This window comes from Aptenodytes forsteri, unplaced genomic scaffold, assembly GCF_000699145.1.
Source record: "Aptenodytes forsteri isolate BGI_AS27 unplaced genomic scaffold, ASM69914v1 Scaffold535, whole genome shotgun sequence".
Lineage (NCBI taxonomy): Eukaryota > Metazoa > Chordata > Aves > Sphenisciformes > Spheniscidae > Aptenodytes > Aptenodytes forsteri.
Window position 1 is genome coordinate 828,769 of NW_008795855.1, and position 18,507 is coordinate 847,275.

Genomic DNA, 18,507 nt, shown 5'->3' on the forward strand with positions numbered 1-18,507 from the left:
ACAAACCCTTTGAATCTTGACGTGGAGAGTGTCAGATGCTGGAAGTATTTTAACAGGCGGCAGCAGCAGCAGCTTCAAATTGCTGCCACAGGGGGAGATTTGCCAGCAAAGCCTCCGCTCCATGGCTGCGTCAGTCCTGCGGCTGCACTGAGACCCAGCGCTCTCGTCACCTGTCCAGCTGGTGCTGGCAATGACCAAAACTGCACCCATCACCCACACAGCCCCCAGAGCGTGGCCAGCCTTGCAGGACCCTACCCCGCGCCCCCTGTGCCACCGAGACACGTCGCCTCTCCCCTCTAGCCCGGGTGATGCATCAGTGTTCAGAGGTTGGGTTATACCTGGCACCAAGGCAAGATGTGGGAACAGGACGGGCTCCCGTAGCCCAGCAAAACCGGCTTTTGCCGTACATCTGCAAAGGGAACGGCTGTGGGATGCAGACCCTGGGCATCCCGGTGGGCCACCAACTAACTGCACAGAGACGGGGCGAAGCAACACAAGTGCCAGTGTCCTCTCCAGAGGCTGCCCTGCCACAGTCCGGCCACGGTCCCCACACAGGTGACACAGCATTTCGGAGCCCTGCAGCCAGCCCCAATACACTCCCCACCAGCACGAGCCCAGAAAAAGTCTAAACGGCCTTTTTCTACACCATGACTTCTACAGGAGATGACGTCTGAGCCAAGCGTCACACCTGCAAGCCACGCTTGTCCTGACCGCAAAGATCTCACTGGGATGGACATGGCAGACATTTTATTCTCTGAGAGATGGAGGCGACATTGCAGACACACACCCCCCCCATACTCCTGCCAGGGGCTTTACTTTTGTTCTTTTTTTTTTTTCTTTAACCCAAAACACAGCTCTAACCTACACTGTTCAGGTACTCTGCCTGTACACAGCCATGTACATAGCAAAAACGTACTCCACATTTTTGTTCCGTTCTCTTCTCTCCCCCTGTGTGAAAATAAAGCAATAAGAACCATGAAAAACGGTAAACCTGAGTGACTCTGCCCGTAAACCTCCAGCATCGAGAGAAGGACGGCTTGCTGCTGTTTCACCCTGCCCTTCAGCAGACCCACAGCGAGCTCCCGCTGCACGTTTCCTGCCGCACCGTCCGCAAAAGCTCCTTCCAGGGCACCTCGCAGGCACAAACCCAGCCATTTCTCTGCGGCAACACGGGCTGAAAAGCACTTGCAGTTCACTTCAGCTTCCTGCCCACAACTCTATTAAAAATATACAGGCTGCTGCCAAAAAAACCCCAACCAAGCCCGCTCCTTCCTTCCTCCATCAGAGTGCTCACCATGCACGGTCCCAAAGGGGCAACTCATCACCCAAACTCCGCGCTGCACCTGGCACCCTGCGCTGGTACGGACACGAAACCAACACAAACCCTTTTTTCATGCCGCAGCTCACAGCTGTTCCAAAACATGGTAGAAATCAGGAAAGCATTACCAAAACAGCCTTGGGAAATAGAAGATTTTGTCTCAAACTCTCCAGTGGTGCCAATCGTGCTCTGACTGATGTCCGTAGGGGTGGGCACTGAGTTACACCCAGGATGGACCTGACCTGCTGTTGGCAGGAGAAGTCACAGCTGGCAAGGCTGTACAACCTGCCTGGTCACCCGCTCAGGTGCCACCAGCCCTCGTGATGCAGCTGGACCAGCTGTGCTCTCAGCCACAGCTTACAGCAAAGCTGTTTCTAGAACTAGAGAGAATCTGAAAATACTTTGCTGAGATTAGGTTGGAAATACCCTGCTGCTGCAAAGCCTGGCTTCTCAGGGTCATAACACAGTGCACAGGCCCCCAAAGGGGGACTGTCATAACTAAAACAATTTCAGAGTACCTCACTTTGCTGTGCTGTCCTAGCTTTAATCCTGGGTTTGAGCCCCCCTCAGACACAGAATCAAGTATTGTTTTTCCGCTTTATAGTTCCATTTTTTGTAGTGGAACAAGATTGTAGCTTTTACCCTTCAAAACTCATGAGGTGTTAGGTCTTAAGCCTCTCCCTGACAGGACTGAGCATCACTCACCCCAAGACAGAAATTTAGGGGAACAAAGGAAAGGATTCTCAGCCAGGATGACTTTTTTCCATGGCAGCTATTTGGCAGGACACTGGATCGAAGCACTGGAGTAGTTTCAACGGGGAGCGATTCAGGAGGTGCAGCGGTAGATGCGCAGCCAGCAACATGAACCACAGAGCCTTAACCCACAAGCATGACGTCTTGCAGGCAGGCACAGACACACATCTGGGTGCATCCTGCGTCCCAGACTGCTGTGCCACCCCTGCATCCCACCCTGGGCACCTCCTCCTGTCTTGGCTTTCTGCCACACTCAGCATTTTGCAAACACACTCATTTTGTTTCTCCATAATGCTTTTCCAGCCCTCCCAGAGCCAGCGATTCAATGCCAGCAGCTCTGTGGCACTGGGGGCAAGTTGCTGCACCGAAAGGTGGCACATCCCTTCCTGGGGACAGGCTGGCACCTCTTGTGGGATCAGAAGGGAGGCCACCAGAGTCCAAAAGCCCCAGCAGAAGCTGGCCCAGCAGCCTCCCGTTGCAGCCCTGCTATCGAGAAGCCAATTATTGTCCTTTCAAGCTCAGCTTTATAGCTCAGCATCAGTGACACCCCCTCCTCCGTCATCTGGAGGTCCACACTGCTTTTGGCTCTGCTCAGCTGTCTTCTCAGAATGCTGCTTGCTCCAGGAAGGAGGTTACTGCCACCCTCAAAACACTTGGGTCTCCCCAGGGAATAGATAAGCAATTCCCCATAACATCCATCCTAACATGGGGCAGGTCTCAGTTCTCTGCTCAGCATTGGATCTGCGATGCCATCTCAGGAATAATGTTGTGGCAGGGTCAGCAAGTGTTTCATGCCTCCTTTCTGCCTCTTGGAGAAGGGTGAACAACTCATTCCTTTCCACCACAAAGCCCTGCTCTTTACACTGAGCCTGCCAGCACTTGGGAAACTGCCTTTGGCAAGAGGGCAGATGCTTCCAATTTGGGGTGCTGCTCCCCAGGCAGCCAGGAGCTGGTACCCAGATGCAGAAGGCTGATTTCCTTTCTAACAGATCTATGCTTTTAAGGCATCTTCCTGACAGTCAGTGGGTCCTGTATCTCTCAAATTCAGTATCTACAAGCAAAAAAGATGAGGGTAATCTCTGACACAGTAAAATAGCCCCAACCACTGCAGTAAGCAGCAGCAAATTTAACAGGTTAAATGGGCATCCTAAACCCATCCCTTCTGACCGATGCGGGATTGCACCAGGCTTTCATGGCATCACCCCCCTTTGTGGCTCAGCTGTGGCCGGCAAAGAGATTCAAATTCAGTATCTACAAGCAAAAGAGATGAGGGTAATCTCTGACACAGTAAAATAGCCCCAACCACTGCAGTAAGCAGCAGCAAATTTAACAGGTTAAATGGGCATCCTAAACCCATCCCTTCTGACCGATGCGGGATTGCACCAGGCTTTCATGGCATCACCCCCCTTTGTGGCTCAGCTGTGGCCGGCAAAGAGATTATGGAGGCAATTCTGCATGTGCAGAGCCAGGTCCTGAATCTGACAACCCCTAGATCTGCAGACGTCAGCCTGAAAACTGTTGCTTTGCAGCTGAAATGTAAGAAGCCACTGCAGGCAGACGAGCGGCCGATTCAGCACGAGGCAGTGACCTTCCAGGGAGGCTCCTGGTACGCTCTGGTGTAAAGCCCATCGCTTACCTTGTGCGGCAAAACCAGAGCGCTCTCCCTCCCTGCGGAAAGCTGGGAGGGATCCGGGGAAGGAAGGCCAAAGCTCCTCCAGCGCAGAAATGCTTGCTCAGAGAGCTCCATCCCTCCCCTCTGCCCCATCTGCCTGCCCCCACGCCCGACCAAGGATGGGGAGAGTGTGCCAGGGCGCTCGCCAGTCCCCGGTCCTGGCAGCCTGCCAGCGGAGGGGATGGATGCAGAGGGATGAATATCCACATTTAGGAGAATTCTGGATTTTCTTCCCCCGTCCTGCCACAATACCATGGGGTTAGAGGCTGGTGTTGAGCACCGTGGCTGAGAAAGGAAAGATGGAAAACGCTGAAGGTCAAACCTGTGAAGGTCAAACTTTTGGAGGTCAGTCCTGAGATGGAGCAGGGAGCTCAATCCAGCGTAGTCCATCCTCCCTCTCCTGACAGCATCCTGCCCAAGCCCCACCCAGGAAAACGGGGCTGCGACGGGGAGGGCTTCCTCCTACTGCCCCAAAGCCAAAGTTTTGCCAGGCTGACCTCGATTCAAGAATAAAAATCCTCTTCCTTCTCACCCTCAACGCCATCGGAAGCTACCAGATGGTCACAGAGAACTAAGCAGGAGCAGGGACCAAATCAACAGGTCTCTGCAAACATACAGGGCACGGATGCACATAGATGCGCAGAGAGGCAGGGCCATCAGACTGAAAAGCCCGAGACATCCCCCCCATGCATTTCATCCCTGGGAACACACACCTTGAAAGAGGAGCCCTGGTCTGGTGTCCTCCTCCCTCCCACTACACTTGGTGCGATCTTCTCCCCATAGCTGAAAATAGGCACTATTGCCTCTGTCATCTCTCTCCATTTTGGTCTTTTTTGGGCAGATTTCCCTTTGTGAGCTCCTTTCCAGCACAAGCCGGGGGTCATATCAAAGGATACCCCTTCGATATCAAAGCCCCCCTGCCTAACAGAACAATCCCCAGCTCCTTCCTTGGGAAAGGTGAAGACTAATAGCCAGGGCTGCTGGCTGTTCCTAGCCGTGCTTCCCTCCTGCTTCAGGATTGACAGCAATTAAACAGAGACATTAAACCCATCCAGGCAGAGCGAAGGGCAAACAAATACCACCGCCCGTGCAGATGGGAGAGGAAATGCAGCTGGAAACCTGATCAAAACCTTTCAGGGAGGTGTACAGGCTTTCCTGCCAAGGCTGGAAGGTTTTATCTGGGGATGCTGCTTTCCCTCCTCCCTCCCGGCGGCCCCGTTTCCGGCACATGGCCGGCTCCGCTTCTCCGTGCTCAGAGCTGTTCTGCCTCCAGAGCGTTTCTGCAGCATCAGACCTCAGTCTCCATCCCGGGGCTGCTGCCTCCCCCTTGCTGAAGCCCTGTGGCAGTTCACAGCAGCCAGCCCAGCTCGGATCAGGCAAGCACAGCACATCCTGCAAAGGCAGCGGAGGAGATCGCAGGTACGTGGAGGCAGCAGGCAGGCAGCAGGCAGGCTCCCACGCACTTGCGTTTGTGGAAATGCCTTCTCTGGCTGCCTGACCTTCAGGGAGCAGAAGAGGGGAGCTGGGGTGGGAAGGGAGCTGCTCGGGGCCAGCCATCCTCACTGTGCTCGTTGTTTTGGGATAAAAAAGCACTGCTGCCTATTAACAGGGAGAGCTGCGTGGGTACACGGTCACGAGCCGGCTGGCATGGCAGCCCCCGGCCTCCATCCCAGGCAGCTGCGAGGAGGCGGACACTCACCTTGACCAGGTAGATCTGCGTCTCTGTTTCGCTATGTCACCCTGAGTAGGAATGCTGCACGTCTCTCCGCCGATGGCTGGGGACCCCCGGCAGCTCTGCCCCCTCGCCCCCCTCCCCCCCCCGGGTGCCAGCGGGCATGCCCCCCCCCGTGCCAGCGTGCATGGAGGAAAACAGCAGCCCTTACCTTCTGTCCTCTGGCTGGCTGCACGAGTCACACCTTGGGAGCTGGCTCTTGCGCAGAGAGGAGGGAGGGAGGGGAAAAAAACTTGGGACCTTCCCACAATGCACCTCTGCAGACCGCATGAAGATGGAGAGCAGGGGAGGGGGGGAGACAGCGCTCCAATCCAGAGGAAAGGGCTGGGACTTTCGGGGGGGACAGGATACCTTCTGTCCTCTGGCTGGCTGCACGAGTCACACCTTGGGAGCTGGCTCTTGCGCAGAGAGGAGGGAGGGAGGGGAAAAAAACTTGGGACCTTCCCACAATGCACCTCTGCAGACCGCATGAAGATGGAGAGCAGGGGAGGGGGGGAGACAGCGCTCCAATCCAGAGGAAAGGGCTGGGACTTTCGGGGGGGACAGGATGCCAAGGGGGGGCCGGCAGGGCGGTTAAGGCAGGCCAGCTGCATCTCCACATCCCCGTTATTTGGGGCTGAGCCGTGGCTTGCTGGCTCGGCAATTCAGGGCTGTCCCTGCAGCACTGAGCCCCCCTGCCTGCTTCACTCGCTTGCTCCTCCAAAGCCTGCCTGGGTTTGCAGTGATTACAGTGAATATAGCCACAAAGCAGGGGGGAACGTACTGGGGAAAATAGGAGGGGGCCAGCCTGATAAATTGGGATGCTTGTGTGTAGACAAGAGAAAAAAGGAGTATGGGGCTCCCCCCACCAGAATAAGGGATTTCTGAGCGTGGCAATCCCCCAGCAGCAAGTTAAGGAGTGGCAATTTGTCTTGTCAAGGAGAAGCTCTGCACGGTGGAGGCAGGAAGCTAAAATGCTGCGCCTTGGTGTAATTTTGTGCCAGCTCTGCTTCCCTTCTCCCCAGACCCTCCCTTGCCCCAGCGGGCTTGGGGTCTGACTCCCCTTACAAAAGTCCTGCAAGGTCTGTGAGGGATTGCGGGCAGCCCAAGGCCGGCTCGGATCCGGGCAAGCAGCCCGGGTCCCGCTGCGGAGCGCTGTCAGACATCCAGCCAGGCAGTGCCAGACACGCAGCCTCCTCCTTAGCCGCACCGGCGCTTCACAGCATGTTGGTTAAAAGCAAACAGCCCTCCCTGTCACAGCCTCACCTCCTCCAGCCAGGCACAGGTCTCAAAGTCACACCACCCAGGTCAAATCTTGCTTGTACCCCAAACTGCAGCCAGGTCCTGGGACTGTCTAGAGCTCTTTTAGCCTGATTTCCTCAGGAAATAAGGGCTATGTGATGCTTGCCCATCTTCCTCCATACGGTTACTTGGGACCCACTGACCAGCTTCATGCAGTTTTGTAGAAAGTGTAGACATCTTAAGGAGATTATACTCAGAAATCCATCAGAAACCAACTTTGTCAGCTCAGTAACTCACTTTACTTCTGTGGCCACTGTGTTTTCCTCTCTCCCATAAACCACAGCCAAGCGACAGCTCAGCCACAAACATACTCAGTGCAGTAGGGCAGAAACTCCAGAGAAAAATCAGTATTTTCTTCCTTGACCCTCTCTGGCTCTGCCAAACTGCCCACAAGAGCCAAGCCAGTGTGTCTCACCTATGCCAACATGCTTAAAAATACTCGGGCTGCTTAAATTCCACTGTAAAAAATAATTCTGCCCATGTTTGAAGGAAACTGCAGAAAACAGGGGCTGGATGTGGGAACCCAAATCTCCCAGGAAAGGCCGTGCTTCGAGGGGCTGCTTTCAGATGCAGCTACCAACACTCCCTCGGAGCAGGGATGAGCAAGGTTATCTTGATGTAGTCCTTGGCTTCAGGAGCCTGCTTGCCTCAGAGAAGCTGGCACAGACAGGATTAGCTGTGGCTGATGTTGATATCCCCTCCGCTGCCTGTTTGGTCCCAAACACAGCAGTGCCAGCCCTCCCCGCTCTTTTAGGGACTCGTGCCAGGCACAGCCAAGACCGTGAAGGTTCAGTGCCTGCAAACAGCTGCTTCCCCTTTCTAATGCCTCCCGAGTCTGCTGATCTATCGATAGCAGCAGAGAGGGGCTAAGTTTCTGCAAAGCTTGTGAAAACCTGTGATTTAATGCAGGAGAGACACCCAAACCGCTGCTCCCAGGACTCATAAAACCTTTTTGCCACTTCTACATCAGGTAGAAATATCCTCGGCCTCTGCGCCTCCCCTTGGCACGGCAGGAGGAGGGAGGGAGCCTTCTGTGAGCGGAAATTGCCGGCTCCAGTCCCCAGAGCCTGGATGAGCCGAGGCCAGGAGCTTCCGGCTGCGATTTCCTTGCGTTCACGCATGCTGCCTCAGCCTTAGGAGATAAACAGCCCCACACAATGCATTCATATGCCTCAGGCTTCCTGAATTTATATTATATGCTTCAGATTTTGAATTTTAAAAATATTTTTACCTACGTAGAAAAAAAGGGAAGCAAAGGAAAGGAGCTATAAAACCAATAACCTCACCCCCCCGCCATCGCAGAGAGAGGGAGAAGCCAGGAAAGCAGCACCAGAGCTAGGCAGCACTCAGAAATTCCCTGGCGCCAAGCACGGGAAGGGTCCCCTGCGGCAAGTGGGTCACATCACCCCTAACGCAGCACGGGAGAGAGCCGAGCGCCGGCGCAGGCACAGCAAGCAGCGATTCAGCTCAAGGCACAGCAAGGTGAAAACAGCTTCTTCAAGGTCAGATGGAGAGGGGAACCTTTAGAAACTGTGCTGCTGTTTTTTCCTCCTCCTCCTCAGCTCACAGCGTACCCCAGGATGAGTTAGTGGGGACAAGAACAGCCCTGGCTCCTTCGGAGCCCCCCTGCTGGGGGGGGCTTGGTGGCAGGAGTATCCTTGGGAAGGGGCATGGTGTGCCCTGCACTTTCAGAGAGAAACAGATGTTCCCAGACCTATTTGATCTCCTGCAAGCAGGAGGGGCAGGCTCTGAGCAGGGAAACTGAGCTGGATGGATACAGCTCAGCCCATGGCGCCACAGAGCCAGGCTCATTTTGGGGTCTGCGAAACCCTGAATGTACATTGTTTGGGTTGCACCACCTCGCTGTTAGCTCTGCCCTGCCCCTGGCAAAGCCTGCTGGCCTCAATGTCCCATTCCCTTGCAGCAGGAGCCACCCAGCAGGGACCCCACAAGCCTTGCCGCAGTAGCGGATGGATACAGCTCAGCCCATGGCGCCACAGAGCCAGGCTCATTTTGGGGTCTGCGAAACCCTGAATGTACATTGTTTGGGTTGCACCACCTCGCTGTTAGCTCTGCCCTGCCCCTGGCAAAGCCTGCTGGCCTCAATGTCCCATTCCCTTGCAGCAGGAGCCACCCAGCAGGGACCCCACAAGCCTTGCCGCAGTAGCTGCACCATTTGCAATCAGCTGCTGAGATGCTGGCAATGAGGACTCTACTTTTCCCCCCCCTTAAATTTCCCAATGTGCCTTAAAACATCCCTTCCCCCTTTCCCAGCATCCCCCAAAGCCAGCTTTGCTAAACACATCCCCCTGAAGCATTTTCTTTTCCATCGTGCCTGGTTCAAAGGCCAGCCCCGTGCAAGCTGCAGGCAGTCAACAGCCCCAGCTGCAAAATCCCCATGTGCCTCAATCCTAGTTCCCCAGTCCCTGTCTCCTCCACAGGATGGGTTTACCCCCTCCTAACCAAGACACAAGTACCCTGCTCAAAAACTGGAGCATGAAAAGCAGGAGAGCAGGTCACAGAATGGGCTTACGCTCATTTCATCCCTGGGCATCAGAAACACCCAAGGGAGCCTCTCTCCTCTCCTAGAGCCCCAGCTGCAACCCACCCATGGCTGGAGAGGGTGGGAAAGGCTACCCAGCAGCAAAAGCCTGTGGCCACTTGGGCAGCAGCCATTCCTCCTTACCTCCGCGCTTCCAGGGAAGCGCATGAAGGACATTTCTCACGGTGGAGCAGCTTGCAGCAGCCAAGGTGGGTCTGCAGTTGTAGCCGCTGAAGTGCTGCCTGGCTTAGCACCCTGCACAGAAAGTCCTTGCAGTGAAAATACGAGCCCACTGGCCCCTGAGGGGCTATTAATAGCCTCAAAGCCCTGACCAGCCTCACTTGGGACCTCCCCACCCACTGCCATGGGCCCCTGGGCTCTATTTAAGCTCAGCCCTGGGCACTCAGTCTCTGTTTGGGTAGTGTTATAGGGGAGCCTACCTTCAGCCCTGTCTCCTGCGTGGCCTTCAGCTCTAATGCTGTAGGCAGCTCATCTCTTCATTGAATCCCTCAGAGGTACACACCTTAGCTTGTCTTCAGCCTGTCTCTGGGATGGACCTTGTACCTGTGCCGTAGGTAGCCCTTCTCTGGCCTTGACTCTAGGAAGCATCTTAGGTCCATATTGTAGCCTTGTTTCTGGTCCTGTCTCCTGCATGGACCTTACACCTGGGCTGTAGCTCTGTTCCTAGTCCTCTCTCTGGCTCCATCTCCTGACTCAACTCCCCAGGTGCACCCCAGGTCTGGCCCATCCCCTCACCCTGTTCCAGCACTGCCCGCCCAGCACAGACCCTGCAGAGGGGTCTGCATCACCCCTCCATCCCCACCTGCAGGTACCTGCAGAGCCAGCTCCCACAGCCTCACCCAGCAGAGCCTTTTCTGATGCTCTCCTGGCAATGCTAAGTTCATTTATGGTACTGTTAACTTTCATTCATAGTTCACATAATAATTAGTTAGCTCTGCAATAATAATATTTACCTATAAGCATTCTAGCTCTATAGTATATTGCAATTATCATAATTAATAAAACTTTGCAAAAATGTAAATGCAATTAACTGTACAGCAGGGTGCATTAAGAGGTACAGAGCAGTATTTCTGTAAGCCTCCATCCTTCAAAAGTTCCCAAATACCTCCCCATAACCTGACAGTGATGGGATATTTTCCCCTCCATATAATTTCCAGTTAGCCAATATATTTGCCTTTAGCATAAGCAACACTATACCTCTTATATTTATATATCTTTTATATATCCTTAACACACCATTCTTTCAGCCTTTAATTAGTCAAGTACTGCTAGAGCTTAGTTTTGCACCTGTTTCAAACACTTTTTTCCTTTCTTGTTTTATTTCCTCCCCTACCCCCTTTGCAAATTCCTCCTACATTTACATGCTTGCTTAAGGGACCGCTATGGGATTTGGTGTCTCTCACCAGGTCTAGCTGCTTCTCTGGAAACTGTTGTCCCCCAAGGCTGATCCTATAAGCAAATAAACCCACCAAGCTCATCGGGTCATTATAATTTTAGAGCGTTTTTGCAATGCTTTAACTGTGAGTCCCCAGCCTGGGTGGATCCAGATCTCAAGAGCTGTAACTCTCCGGGCTCCCTTGAGAGCTGTAACAGTTCTTATTCTTGGATCTCAAGTTATTATTATTGCTTTAAGTTGTTAGACCAAGCTAAGCAAGACCATGATAGGACACAGGTTAGATATTTAATCGTGAAAAAACCTATTGCAGGAATTACTGGCTGCTCTGGTTAAACTAAAAGAAAATAAAGCTCCAGATGGGCAAAATCTGACAGCTGAGGCCTGGGGACTTGCCTTGATACACAGGTTCTGCCCTGCAGATAGCTGTTCTCCATCTCCGTTGGTCATCCACAAACAGCAGGTCATCTTCATGAGTCTGGCAAGGATGCTGCAGACCTTCCCGTGGCTCGAGACTGCAGCAGTTAAACTGAGTCATTTGATCTCCTGGCTTATTAAATTCTTCCACAGTATTGTTTTCAGGCTTCCCATGTACTTTACCATGCATTGCATAGATTTTCTGCCCACTGTCTTTCTGAGCCTCTAAGAGAAATCTCATTTTCTTCATCTCCCATCGTGCTTTCTATCCCCCTTTCTCCAGTCATACCTCCAGTTTTTTATCTCTTTATTAACATCACCACTGTCCACAAAGAGATGCAATGGGTTCTGCCTAAAGAGTTTCTCTCTTAATAAAGCCTATAATAGCCCGTACTCTACTTGGAGGGGGGGGTTTAACAGTTTCCCCACTACTTGCTCTCCTGCTCTATTAATAGCAACACAGAGGACTATTTTTAGCTTGCTCATACATGTGGCTCTTGCTGATAAAGCATACCTTTGGTTTATTACTGGGTTCTTTAAAAAGGACACTTGCATCCATACCCAGTAACTGCAGCCGGGTTTTATTCTCAACAGTTCAGCCTGCACCTTGTTCAGTTAGGGCAGGAGCAAGACGATCTGGTCCTTGTGGGGTCTGTACAGTCTCTCTCCTACCCGCTAATATCAATGCCCGCTGGCATTCCTGTAGATGACACTCCGCTGACGGGTTTCCCTAAAACCTGGGAGGGGTATGAGCAGATGGGACTACAAGCGGACTGTGAGGGTAAAAGCCTCAAAGACCAGCCCAGCCCAGGCTGCTGGGGTAGTTTTGGCTCCGGACCCTGAAGTTCACGAGCACAGTTCACGTGCTGCTGGTACCTGCTGTAACTATTTCTCTGCTTCCCTAGAACCAGGGGATGGGGAAATTCCCGTTGAAAGATGCTTTCCCAGTACTGGTCATTTTAGTGCAGAGGGTCTTAGAGCAGCTTCTTTCCACCTGAGTTAGAGCATCATCGTGTCCCGAGATCCACTTCCACTCCGGAGTCTTAATCAGTGATTTCCAGAGTGGTCTGCAGATAACCGGCAAAGTTACAGACGTGCTGCTGTCAGAAATTAAATCCTCCTAATGGTGTTCTCAGTTGGGCTTGATAAGAAGCCTTTATTTCACACAAAGCTTTAACCACTCTTGTACCTATTGGTCTTCCTGGCTTGCCAGCTGTAATTCCCAGTAGTTAACCTCAGCTTGCACTAATGGTGCCTACTTCAAATCCTGTTTGACCTGCTAATTTTAAAACTTGGATACCTCTCACCTCTTCAGTAGCTCCGGTCGCTGGAATATCATCCACATAAGACGTTTTTTCTTTATCCTCTGGAGACAATAGTTTAAACAAGTTCCTGACATGAGCCTGTGCCTGCAGGTGCGCTGTGAAGCCCCGGCGGTACCTGTGCAAGGGTTCATTCCCTCTCTCCAAATGCAAAAGCAAATCTGAAAATTGACTCTTCAGTAAGCAGGATGGTGAAGAAACAGTTGGATCTATAGCTGAAACCCACTTGTTTTCTGGTAACTTAGCAATAATCACTGGCATGTTCGCTAAACTAGGAGCTGTTCTCATGGGGAATGCATTTCTTTGGCAGTATTCCACTGGCATTTGCTCGGATTTTCCATCAGCCTTTCTAACGGGCCGCAGGGGAAAATTATACGGGTTTGTAGTTTCTCAAGAAACGCTTTGTTTAAAGTAATCCTTAACGATTTCACTCGGAGCATCTCAGCTTCTTTAGGATATGAGTATTTGTACGGGGGACCAGAAGGTCCCACTAGTTCAGCTTGGGCAATGGGTTTTACACAGAGTGGGGTTTTCTGCCATCCTCCTGGGGTGGCTCTTTCCATTATTCTCCATCTGTCCCCCTTAAAGCTTGTATCTCTCCTTTCACCCTTTATAACGGCCTTTGCCCGGTTTCTGTATTGCCGACACAAAAATCTCACCGTAAAAATCCAGTAAGAGTCCACACTCCATCTTCCAACCGCTTTCTAAAATAAGGGGATCTTCACTGCTGCATCGAAAGCCCGCTGGTACCTTCGTATCTCCTGGGTACAACCTCGAGGCGGCCCCCCAGGGTCCCGGTGTTTGGCACACAGGCACCCATTTGTGTGGGCAGTGCCGGGTCGAAGCCAACCTCTTTACGGATGACGTTGGCCAGCTGGGAGGTGGCAGAGATGCAGGAGCATCACGGTGTCCTGCTACCGCTCCTCTCAGCTGCGGTATCGCTCCCTCCAGCAAATCCCATCCCGTTTTGTCATTTCTCCCGCTAAATCCTTTAATGCTCTCCAGAGCCCTTAACATCTTTGATCCATTTTTTTCCCCCCGATGTACTACCCCTGCCATCACCATTTCCCAAACATCCCCTACTCCTCTGCTCCAGTGTCCATCCCCTCGTTACTGCAAGCCACAGCTCCCGCTTGGCCCATGTTAAATTTTCCCCTTTTCTCCTGAACCCAGGCCATAATTACTAGCACCCCTCCGTTTGATCTCTACCAGCCGAGCCCAGGGAGGCTTCCCTGCGTTTGGGCAGCGAGTTCCTGTGACTCATCACCGGAGCCGCCTGTGCCTCACCAGCGAAGGGCTGGTGGGATAGGATATCGCATCCTGCTGGTATCTTAGAAATTCTGCACTGGTTCGGAAAAATCTTCTCCATCTTCTCCCAGTTTCTGGATCCATCTTTGTGCTGCTGATTTCTTACCTATCTGCTGGGCAATGTGGTTTAACGCGCTCAGCAGGAAGGGCATATACCGATCCCTTAGTGCACGTCAGAGCAAAGGCTGGTGTAGCACAAGCTCTAAGCATTGAGCTATTTCATTTCCATTTGATCTAAAACTTGAAGACATTTCTAGAAGTGCCATGCTCCACTCCACCACTGTGCTTTATTTTTGCAGTCTCGCGTGCCCCAGGATAGCTGTTAGACTGGGACAGCGACTGTTGCTCCCAGCTCCTTTTCCCTTTCCCTTTCATGCATATCAGCCCGATAATCCTCTTCCTCTGACAGCTCCCAGTCTAATTCTCCGTTTCCCGCAGCTATTTTTAATTTCTCGAGCCTACTCTGCTTTTGCAAGCATCTAAATTTAGCTTCACGCGGCCTGTGATGGGGTCCCCTTGGAGGTCCCCCTTGCTCCAGGGTGAAAGCTGCAGCAGGCAGTAATCCCTGCGGGAAACTGCAGCTTCCCTCTGATTTCCTAAATTTACAGGAAACTAATTCCAGCCGGATCTGCTCCCGGAGAGCTGCGGGATGGTACTTGTCTCCTAAAGACACGGGAGACTGGAAATGGGGAGGAGAAGAGTGATACCAGAAATAAGGAAGAGGGAGGAGGAGAAGGCTCCGTGACTTTTCTTACCAAGACAAGGCTAGTAAATGGGTTGGGGACCCCAAGCAAAGCGCCGATACTCTGGAAAGGTTGGAAATTCAGGGGGTCGGTGGTTTTTCAGTCAAACCCATGACCTGTTGTTAGGAGGAGGGTGAGCTGCTGGCACGGGGGAGGCGAGAAGCAGAAGAGGGGCTGCGGTGTCTGCGAGCATCAGTGTGCTTTCCTAAAGCCGCCTTTCCTCCCCCAAAACAGCATCTTCCTTATGAGCTTATTGCCGGCAGTCCTTCGGGTATTAAATTGCCCATCCCGGTGGTTTTATGGCGGCCGGCTGGCGAGCCGCCCCATGGCGGGGAAGGAGGAAGGGTGTGCCGGATGTCGGGCTGCCGTTGAAAAGCGAAACCCTGCCTGTACGCGGGACGGGGATTTCAGGCAGCGCCTGGCCCCCTCCGGCAGGGCCCCGCCATCCGGGCGGTGCGGTGAGTGCATCGCGGCACGGCCGGCCACGCTGCGCCGAGGGACGGCACGGGCAAGGCGGGATGGGGAACCGGCCAGGCAGGGCCATGGGGACCGGGCTGTCCCCGGGGCCGAGGGGATTCCGCTCCGAGGGGCTGCAGCTCCCAGTCCGGTTAGAAGCCCCCACGATGCTTTTTTGGGTGCTTTTCTCTCTCCTGTGCCCCATCCCAGGGGGGACATCCCCACAGTGCCAGATCCTGCAGCACCCGCAGCCCTGGTGACCTTGCCACACTGGGGTGACTGTCCCCAGCCTTTCCGGCGCAGGAAGAACCAGGCTGTACAGGACAAACTCGGTGCCCAGCTCCAAAACCTCTTGCCATGGTGTAGCCGTGATTTCTAACCTTTGGTATTTTCAGGTGACATCCCGTGATGGCAGGGGAAGAGCGTGCGTTAGCCGTTCTCGTACGAGCACTGCAGGGTCTCGCACCTAAAGACTTTCAGGAGTTTAAGACGAAGTTATCGGATGTTCACGTGGAAGGAGGATGGAATATCCCCAAGGATTCGCTGGTCAAGGCCGCCCACCCTTGTGCGCTTGCCCACTGCATGGGCGAGAACTACAGCGAAGACACCGTGATGGACATAGCGATTGCGTTGTTCGAAGAGATGAACCAGAGAGACCTCGTTGAGAAACTCCTGGATGAGAAGGTGAAAGGTAGGAAGCCGGAGCAAATTTTCCTTTTCTTTCTCTCTTTTTCCCTTGGGTGATCCTGGAGACAGGTAGAAGTTGGTAAGAGCAGGTTTTGGTTTCTCGGGGAGCCTGGAAACACGAAGGTGTCCTGCTGTGATCCTATTAGTGTGAGGGCTGTAGTGACCTCTCCTCTTGCTGTCCCCACCTACTGCCAGGCTCCCTCTGCTCCCGGAGAAGAGCCTTCAGCTCTCGGCACTGCCTGGCAGGCAGCTGGGCAGATCCTTTCCTCCTGGGGTGGGGATTAAGGACATCTCTGCAGAGCTCACGTTTGGTAGCACTTTGCAGCCAGAGGCATCCCCGGGAGCCCAGGGACGGTGCCTTTGGCCCCAGGGGCACGAGCAGAAGGGGACGGAGGCTGCAGGTGGCCCCAGGCAACTGCATTTGCTCTCGGGGTAGATGAGGATTGCGGGGTGGTTGATGGATCAGGATGATGAAGGACCCCCCCAACTGACCAGAGGCCCGAAATTCTTGCAGACGGTGTCCTTATTGCCTCTGCCAGACTTAGGAAAGCCCTGAGCGTTGAAACAAGTGTCCCATTTGTGTGTCGGGAGCACAGTCGGGCTGGTTAGGAGCTCCATGGGAATCTGGCTGTGCTTGGGACTGACACTGCTTCTCACCGGCGCAGAGTACAAGCGGAAATACAGAGAGCATGTCGTCCGGGAGTTCCTCCGGTACAAAGAAGTGAACTCCCGTCTCGGGGAGAACCTGTCCATCAGCAGCCGCTACACCGACCTGACCGTCGCCAGGAAGCCTCGGAGCAAGCGTGGAGGTGAGCATGAAGCTGTGGGCGCCAGCCGTGGACGTGCCGATGCCGGCAACGGACCAGCCACCGTCACTGTCACCGCACAGACACTGTTTAAACCCGACAGAGATGGGCAAACGCCGCAGGTTGTGGTGCTGGTGGGGGCCCCGGGGATGGGGAAGACGATGACGGTCAGGAAGGTGATGGTGGAGTGGGTGGAAGGGACCCTCTACACGCAGTTTGACTACGTCTTCTGCATAGACTGTAAAGACATTGCCTTTACCAAGGAAGCGAGCGTGGCAGACCTGGTTTCAAAGTGCTGCCCTCACAGGCGGACGCCGTCTGGGAAGATCCTGGATGACCAGAAGAAGATCCTGTTCATTTTTGATGGCTTTGAGGCCCTGGGATTTTCCTTGGTGCAGCCTGAAGTTGAGCTGAGCTCTGACCCCAGGGAAGTGAAGCCTCTGGAAACCACCCTGATGAGCTTGTTGAAGAAGACTGTCCTGCCCGAGTCCTCCTTGCTCATCACCACGAGGCCGACGGCTCTTCAAAGCCTGGGGCAGTGCCTGGAGGGTGAGTATTACGCAGAAATACTGGGATTTTCGGCAGCCATGAGGGAGGAGTATTTCCACAGGTATTTTGAGAACGACAATAAAGCCGACGTGGCCTTCAGGTTTGCCAGAGGCAACGAGATCCTCTACAGCTTGTGCGTCATCCCCGTCATGAGCTGGACTGTCTGCACCATCCTTGAACAAGAGCTTTACAAGAAGAAAAACCTCGTCGAGTGCTCTAAAGCCACCACGTGGATGAGCGTGTTTTACCTCTCCCGGTTAATGAAGTGCAGAGGCAGGGACAACCCGCAGGACCTCCAGCGGTTCCTGCGCAAGCTCTGCTCCTTGGCTGCCGACGGCATCTGGAAGCACAAGGTCCTCTTTGAGGAGAAGGAAATCAAGGACCGTGGCTTGGACCAGCCAGACCTTCTCCCCCTCTTCCTCAATGAGGAGATCTCAAAGAAAGGTGTAGACCATGAGAACATCTACAGCTTCACCCACCTGCACCTCCAGGAGTTTTTTGCGGCGATGTTTTACGTTCTGGAGGACGATGAGGAAATGGTCGGCAACTCGGGGGCTCTCGCAAAGGACGTAAATATGTTATTAGAAAGTTATAGCAAGTCCAGGAAGGATTTGAACTTAACAGTGCGGTTCCTGTTTGGTCTGATAAGCCAAAAATCGATAGAGTACGCGGACAAAATCATCGGGTGCAGAATTTCACCGCAAGCCAGGGAAGATATGCTGAGGTGGCTTCAGGGGAAGCACAGGGGCATCTCCCATCCCAGCCAAGCGCTGAAGGTTTCGGAGTTGGACACTTTCCACTTTTTGTTCGAGATGAACGAGAAAAGCTTCGCGCAAAGCGCGCTGGGTCATTTCACCGACATAGACTTGCAGGACATCAAGCTGACCCTGTACGACCAAATGGCTCTTTCCTTCTGCATCAGGCAGTGGGCTGCGCTGGGCTGCGTCACCCTCCGGGGATGCTCCTTCCGCCAGCAGGATCCCGGGAAGGAGCTGGCCGCGTCGGTACCTCGGTAAGTACTGCCCCTCTCTGCTCTAGCGACCCAAAATCGCAAAGAATTCTCCTTCTCCGCCCCAAAGGATGGTTTTAAAGGCATTTCAGCTCCTTCCACCCAAAGACCAGCTTGTCCTTTCACTGGGGGTTTAATTCCTCAGCGGAGGATTTTACTTTTTCTTGGGGAGAATTGTGGGAGAATAAGGATGCCGCGGGATCCTCCGTCCGCTGCATGCGGTGGGACTGATGGAGATGGAGCGTCTCGGCTCAACTTCCCCGGCCTGAAGAGGTCCATCTGCGCCCGGGTGTCAGTTTGGCTTCACGTCCCCCTTCTTGCACGCAAAGGGGAGATCCCCGGTGCTGAAATTTTAAGTGTGCCCCGAGCTTTTCCTGAGAGCAGGTAGCGCCAGCAGTAATGCTCGTGATCCTTTGCATCTCCAAAGCCATGGAGGTCCCACCCGAGGAGACATCCCGCGAGCTGGCGGCGAGCCCTGATGGGGGGGGGGAGGTGGGA

The 18,507-nt window shown here is 53.6% G+C and overlaps 1 protein-coding gene across 1 annotated transcript in view; it reads left to right on the plus strand.

Annotated features, from left to right (window-relative positions):
- The first annotated feature begins 15,366 nt into the window (after window positions 1-15,366).
- Window positions 15,367-18,507, plus strand: part of LOC103902643 (NACHT, LRR and PYD domains-containing protein 12-like) — a 5,253-nt gene continuing 2,112 nt past the window's right edge. Inside the window, 2 exon segments of the mRNA XM_009283725.1 lie at window positions 15,367-15,649; window positions 16,311-18,304. Of these exon segments, the coding sequence (XP_009282000.1) occupies window positions 15,367-15,649; window positions 16,311-18,304 (2,277 nt within the window).